The sequence below is a fragment of the Pholis gunnellus genome (genome assembly GCF_910591455.1).
Source record: "Pholis gunnellus genome assembly, chromosome: 8".
NCBI classification, from domain to species: domain Eukaryota; kingdom Metazoa; phylum Chordata; class Actinopteri; order Perciformes; family Pholidae; genus Pholis; species Pholis gunnellus.
In genome coordinates this window covers 19941330-19948897 of record NC_136534.1, presented here as the reverse complement: position 1 = coordinate 19948897, position 7568 = coordinate 19941330, and the positions used below count along the sequence as shown (strand labels likewise).

Here is a 7568-nt window from a genome sequence, read left to right as displayed (position 1 = left end):
TAAATATGCTCTATAAATAAACTTGATTTTGACTTTTGTTTTTAGGTGCTACATCTATAATGCCTCACAGAAAATGAAGAGTGGATTTCATTTAATTCCATGGTTAGGTAAAGTTGGCCCATGTTATTGCCAATGTATTATCGCCTAAAGGGACAACAGAAACAACAAAGGCGATGTAAAATTGCAGAAGACACGGACACTTAAATAATAGAGTGGTGTGTAGCCAACAGCGTGAATGACTGACAGCTAAAGGGAAAAAGAAACACCTTATCTAATCTTTATGCAAATATGTCAAGGCTCACCATGCCTCCGTCAGGAGGAGGAAAAGGCAAGAAATCATTTTCCGAGAGGGCGGTGCTATGAAGTCGAAACCGTGTCAAAGTTACTGTACTTTGCGGGACTTGTGAGTGACTTCTGCTTGACAAACGGAACACGAAGAGAAAAGACACGAACAGCTGGAGGTAAGTTGTGGGTTCGCCTCTGGGATTTTGTCGACGAGGAAACGAGCGGTTACCTAACGTGCCTGTCGGTTAGCGGAGGAAATGCCCCGTTGGTAGATGTCCTCTGAAGTACCGGGGACGATTGTTACTTGTTTATGTTTCCATACAAGTGACATAAGGTACATGCAGTGAAGCGGTGTTTCTCCTGGTGTGTCCAGCTGACTTCATTTATCAGGCTGAGGGGGAAGCTGAGTGGACTTCACAGGACACTAGAGGCCTAACGTTAGGCTACACAAGGAGCACGGGCTTCCCACACCTGATACTGTGTGGTGGGCGAGTCCTTTTCATTTGACTTTAACGCCTCATTTTCAAATGTGACAATAACATTGTGTACCTTTTTACAAGATACACTACAATATAATATATAGAATAGAAGTTGTTGGTGTGTGTATAGATATGTATATACTTTGTACTTAAAATAAAGGCAAATAAAGTTTGAACTGATGAACATTTTCATTATAGGTTCATTTGCCAATTATTTTTTGATGAATCAGTTCATCGTTTGGTCTGTAAAGCATCAGAAAAATGTGCATCACGGTATCCGTGAGCCCAAGGGTTGTTTTGTTCACGAATGGGGGATTGCCTATTTCACCCTGAGGTAATTTTAGGACAACAAACGAAGCTAATTCTCACATTTGGTTTGTTGATTTTCGTTCAGTCTTGTGGAGATGTCAGAGTTTCCAAAGACATGCCAGGCGGAATTTGGGGGAAATGATACAAAAGTGAAAGATAAAGGGAAAACTAAAGGTTCAATTATGTCAAATAAACATGTATTCCTGAATGTCATTTTCCATCAGTCAGTCGATGAATATCACCCCGAAGCCGTGTAACACGTCTTCTATGCTGCTGAAAAGAGGCCCAGATGCTCCAGGATGGATGAGGCACTTCCCAGCCAGAGCCCAGTGTTGGACTTGCTTGAACCAGAAAGCCAGGCGCTCCAGCTCAGAGTGGACTTCTTCAGGAAACTGGGTTACTCCTCAGCAGAGGTGAAGGCTGCTCTGAGGAAGCTGGGCCTGAGCACTGACACCAACTCGGTGCTGGGAGAGCTGGTTCTGAGCAGGACCGGCGCTGCACCCGGCATGTCCGGTTCTGACGGTGATGAGATTAGCACGGGCCAAAAGGACCCACTGCTGCCTCCGAGTTGGGCTCTTGGACCCTGCAGAATCAATCTACAACTCGGGGACCGGAAGAACACGGACACAGAATTGAGGCCCATTGTTATTGACGGCAGCAATGTTGCAATGAGGTACTCTTGATAAACTTTTTCTCTCTCTTTTATGGGATCATAGATAATTTTGTTAAATCATAATTGACGTTTTCAAAGCTATGTTTTACTTCTTTGAACTACGGCAGCAAGTGTTGTCTACCTGAGGACAGTAAAGTGCCTTTAAAACGTGTCATTGCGATCACTCATTGCCATGGCGTCCTTAAACTCTGACCCTGAAATATGCATCGCTGTGTTGCTTTAAAAAGAGGTGTTCCCCAGCCCTGCCCGTGCATGTTTCTGTAAAGCCACTGCTGCAATATGCAAATTCTAGGCACACACCTCAAAATCTCCACCACTCAATAGATATGCAGTGTTATACAGGACGTTCACAGTGAGTTATAGCCCGAGACATTCAAAGGCGTGTGGTGTTTACACAGATCAACTGAAGTCTTACTTCTCCCTTTCATGTTCATTTATAGGCAAATTATTTGTACTCATCTTCTTTTTACAGCCATGGCAACAAGGAAGTGTTCTCATGTCGCGGCATCCAGCTTGCAGTGAACTTCTTTCTGGACAGAGGTCATAATACTATTACCGTGTTTGTTCCCACTTGGCGCAAAGAGCAGCCCAGGCCGGATGGCCCCATAACAGGTGAGGATACGAGAAGTGTACGACCAAGCAGACGGATGGTTCTCATCTAGCAGAGTAGTGTTAATGTAGCCTCACAAAACACCTTTCAGTCAAACAAGAAACGATCCCTTTGGCTAAACCATAAACAAGCAGAGGCTAACCTATTTTTCATTCTTGACCCTTGCAGTCATACGTTTGAGTGGCAAGCTGGTCAGCAGGGCTAACTAGCTGGGTTTTTTTAATTAATAGCCACAGCACAGGAATTCACACTTTTAGCATACAGGAGATAGTAGAGGTAGAAATCACAAATCACTTTGCTGTTTCAAATCACTTTGTTCAGTTCAGTTCAAAGATTTGTAGTCACCGGGCGTCAACCTCCGGTTCTGAAAAGTGAAGCCAATGTGTAAATACCTTAAACCTGCTTTATTTCTAATGGCAAGCAAAAGTTGCAAAAGGAAGTCCGATTGTCTAGAAGTCGTCTCAAGTTCTTCTCACTTGTCACCTCAGTAAACACTGTTAACATGATATTATGGTTGATTAGTCATCTGTAAGGCGTGTTCAGCACACTTTCCAAAATGTTGAACTCCAGGAATCAGTGGTTCTTTTGCTTTGCTTTGTCCTTGAGGACATTGTTTCCTTTTTGAGCTTTTCTTTTTTTAAAGAAATGTGATTATGACCAAATCTCCTCTGAAACTGTATCGGTGTGCATATTCCCGTATCTGACATTCAGTCCCACAGTGGCCATGAGATACTGTTTCAATGTTGTCTGAAGCAGAACTACTAAACTCATGCCAAAGCCATGAGGCAACACAGTTAAGATTGTGAAACAGCGGTTTACCCAATTGGCTGCTAAGTTATGTTAACAGACGAAACCAAGAGCTAGTGTGGGAATACACTACGAACAATTTGCTCCAATCGTTTCTGCGTGGGTACAGTGTTATAATCTCTAGCAGCAGAACACAAAAGAGAGCGCTACATTTCAAACAGCTGAGTCCCGAACATTTTTGGGTGTATCTGACAAAGCCAGATTGATATCATATCTACACCATCTCTTTTATTCAGTCTTAATGCATCATGGTTTCAAGCTATTCATAATTATCTAACCTCATCTCAAACAGCAACTATATAATGAAGGGTGGACCATCCTTGAAAAACGGGTGCATCCTCTCAGGGTGGAGCAATCCAAAGGCTCTATTTGAAATCTGTGAACAAGGAAGTAAAAGTTGGCTCACAGTCATTCCTGGGGAAAGCCCCATCAGGAAGTATAGCGTTCTTCTGCATGTAGAGTATAGTTTACTGCTGTCAGTCATCTACAGCCAGAGGTTAAGTGAAGGCTGAGAGGCACTTTAGTTCGAAAAGGGCCTTCAAGTGTGTGTGTGTGTGTTGTCTGTCAGCCAGTAGCTCAGCCATTCACATGTCTATTTTTCATGTAACCTGGCCTCTTCTTGATTCATACCAATTTCATGTTTCATTTCACTTCTTACATGTGTAATAAGCACCTACAGTGTGTGTGTGTTATGTTTTCAATCCGTCATACTGCAGTTGGAGTAATATGATATTATGTGAACATTAGATAGTTCGTACAGGTGATACCTTGTATGATGTCTTTTGTCTGTGATTGATTGTCGGGGCTTTTGGAAAATGCTTTGTGTTTTTCGTGTCTTGAACGTGTAGTTGTGGATCACGACGAATGTGTGTCATGTTACATAACAAAGCGTATCGCTTTATATATACAGCTTTTAACAAAAAGGATAATACAATTAACTCCTCACTGTTTCTCCACAGCCATCTGACTCACGACTGTTTGAACATTTCAGATCAACACATCCTGATGGAGCTTGAAAAACGGAAAAACGTGGTCTTCACTCCATCACGCCGGGTCGGTGGTAAGCGAGTGGTTTGCTATGATGATCGCTTCATTGTCAAGCTGGCGTATGAGTCCGAAGGAGTGATTGTATCCAATGACACCTACCGTGACCTCCAAGGAGAGAGACCTGAGTGGAAGAAATGCATCGAGGAGAGGCTCCTCATGTTCTCCTTTGTGAATGACAAGTAAGCAATTAGCCTGTTTGTTCTTGTGAGTTTCCACATGTTTCTTCCATGAATGCTATTTAATTTGGTCCCAGAGGGCATATTGCATCTTAAGGGTGTAATCAGGGAAACAATATTATGCAGCACCCTGCTGATTTATCACAAGTACTTTCTTTTTTTCTTCCAGGTTCATGCCCCCAGATGACCCTCTGGGTCGCCATGGCCCCAGTCTTGACAACCTCCTTCGGAAAAAGCCGCTGCCTACAGAGCAAAAGAGACAGCTCTGTCCTTATGGTAAAGTGTGATTAGCATAGCGCTCCATTCCTTCAGAGGTTTTGGACAAGGAAGTAAACTGGTTCCCAAATGAGATGACCTGTAACTTATGTGTATGTATGTGTGTCCGTTTTTGTTTTCCTCAGACAAAAAGTGTACTTACGGTATCAAATGTAAGTTCTACCACCCGGAGCGGTCAAACCAGTCCTACCTGTCCTTGGCTGATGAATTGAGAGAGAAAGCCCAGATTTCTACTGTAAAAGAACAGAGGAATGCCAGATTATCACCCAGACAGCTTCAGTCTGATCCTGGGCCTGCTCACAATGCATTTTCCCATCCTAAAGACTCTAACACAGAGCACATAAGAGACCAGCAAAGTTACTCACATCCCAGTCAGGTTCGGGAAAATACACTGTACTGGGAGGATCCTAGAAAAAGTCAAAATCATATACCCTGTCCTGTAACAGGAAGCCAGTGTCAGACAGAGTGGCCTGGGCTGCACTCCATGCCAAATCATTACTATGCCAACCTCTCTCACGAGTACCTGGATTCTGGCCTTGGCTCTTATGAGAGTCAGTACTCTGACTATTCGCATTGCCTCGGCAACTCCCACAGGCTCAGGCCTCAGCAGCAAAGTGCCCTCGCTGGGCCCAGACATGCCCCTGTGCATTTAGAGAAAAATAACACCAGCCAGTCTTGCAGGTGTTGTTCCCACATTGTACCAGCTCACCAGCAACATCACGGAGACCAGGACTCCAAGGGACAACCCAAATACGACACCTACCCTCCTCACATGTTCCCGGCCGGTGTGCCGCACCAAAACAGCCTCCCCAGCCATCTCCATTACAATGGAGCCCCTCATCATCAGCAACATTACTGGTCCGATCCCTTTCAGGGGCTGCCCCAAGCCAGGACATCGTGTGTTCTCCCCTCGTCGGTCCATTCATCAAACCCTCACAACTGCTCTTACAAAGACCAAGAGTACCACTCCTGGGGCCAACAACAGTCGTCCTCTGCTGCGTACGACCCACAAAGGTTGGAACTCCGCAAGAAGCTGCAAGCCATCTTCAACCCGCAGCAGGTGGATACAGTCATGGAAATGTTTCCACATGTGATGAATGCGGAGAAGCTGGCTGCAGAGATCCTCAATCTGAAGGCTCAGAGAGGGATATTCTGATAATTCCTCTGATTATTTTCTTCTCTGGCATCATCCTCCGTCAGAACTAACATGATACTCGTGTTGACTCTCTTATCATAGCAAACAAGGAAGCTCCTGAGAGGCTTTGAAAGTGTCTATAGTTGAATGATTTGAAATCTAATTGAAAAGATGTGCCATTACAGAAGTGCAATTTGCCTTAATGCATTCTGTTAAGCGCATTTGAATGACATTGTACTCAAATGTGACCCTATTATCCAATGTTTTGGATGTAAAGTGCCTCTTGACCAAAAATATTTATGACTGAGTTTCTGGAGTTTTGACTTTTGATGCATATTGTGTCAAATGTGATCCATTTTTATCTTTTTTCCAAAAATAAGTTCTCGTACAATAAGGAAAGGCTGTATAAAGTATTAGATTTTCTTTTAATTTCACTATTGTTCTCCAGAACAGCTTGTTGTTCAATATTATCTCTGTGAGGTGTAGCTACACCATATGACAATATGCTGTGGCCGGCCAATGTTGGTGTCAATCCAGGCGAGGCTCCGGGCTCCTACATTGTATTTACAATGAAACCTAACCTAACAAGGAAATTGAGAGGAAGACTTTGAAACTAGCAAAAGGAATTTGCTGGTGTTACTGCCCTTTCCTGTAATCGGCATCAGTTTCATGAAACATTCTCAGAACAAGTGTTGCTGTAATACTACGCGCGTATTTGGATCATTGTGCCATTTGAAAAATGACAATAAAAATTTGGAATTTAATAATAATTTAATAAACATGCAGATTTATGTACTTTTAGAAACTAACTAAGTAAATGTATACTGTGAGATAAATGCATAGTTTGCGTAACTAGGAATAAAATAAAATAAACACTACAAATAAAAGTGTCTGATATAATGTGTGTCAGATAGGTTAGTGCTGTACAAGGCTTTCTTGAGCTTAGCTAATTCTGTAAATATATCTCCAAAGTTCCTTAGAAGCTTAGCATTTGCACTGACTTATGCTTACATCACACCATATTGCCTAAGACTCTTACCAAACTCCCTTACTAAATTTCACAACTACGTCTCCTACACACAGACCTGCCTACTACAACCAGTTTTCTGAAAAAAGTAGGGGGATCACAAGGGTTTTACAACTTAATAAATGCTTTTCAGCTCATGTTGCAAGCTTGACCAAATAAAAACTTGTTTTGTTTTTCCACTGTGTGAGGGTAAAGCTTAGTGTATGTGTGTGTGTGTGTGTGTGTGTGTGTGTGTGTGTGTGTGTGTGTGTGTGTGTGTGTGTGTGTGTGTGTGTGTGTGTGTGTGTGTGCTCAGACATCAATTGAACAAAGTTTTCAGCTATTCTGTAGTAAGTTTTGAATGACACAGTTTAGATGGACAACTATTTGATGGATTTCTGTGAGTTTTGGTAAACACATTCATGGTCCCCAGAGGAGGAATAATCCCTTTGATTCCCTGACTATTTTGGTTTATGACCAAATACCTGTAAAACTAATGATATTCCCATCGGTCCCTGCTGTATTTAAGTGCTAATTATTGAATATGCTAACACGCTAAGTTAACATGTGAACGTGGATAACCATTATACCTACTAAACAGTAACATGCGATCATCATTGTGAGCATGTCTGAGCTTACGGCAAGAAAAAAATATATGTTGTTCACAGTGCTCAACTGGTTTTTAAGACCTATGGTTATTCAAACCTGAGCCTGAAATTCAGCATTTCTCCGTGAAACTAAAACACTGTTTTGCTTGTTTTGTGA

The 7568-nt window shown here is 42.5% G+C and overlaps 1 protein-coding gene across 1 annotated transcript; it reads left to right on the top strand.

Moving 5' to 3' along the window:
• The first annotated feature begins 371 nt into the window (after positions 1-371).
• Positions 372-7159, top strand: zc3h12aa (zinc finger CCCH-type containing 12Aa). Its single transcript, XM_079164569.1, has 6 exons — positions 372-461; positions 1298-1746; positions 2219-2358; positions 4155-4389; positions 4556-4662; positions 4788-7159. Exons 2-6 carry the CDS (start codon positions 1373-1375, stop codon positions 5816-5818), a joined length of 1887 nt encoding a protein of 628 aa, XP_079020695.1. The 5' UTR covers positions 372-461; positions 1298-1372; the 3' UTR covers positions 5819-7159.
• The last annotated feature ends 409 nt before the right edge of the window (positions 7160-7568 follow it).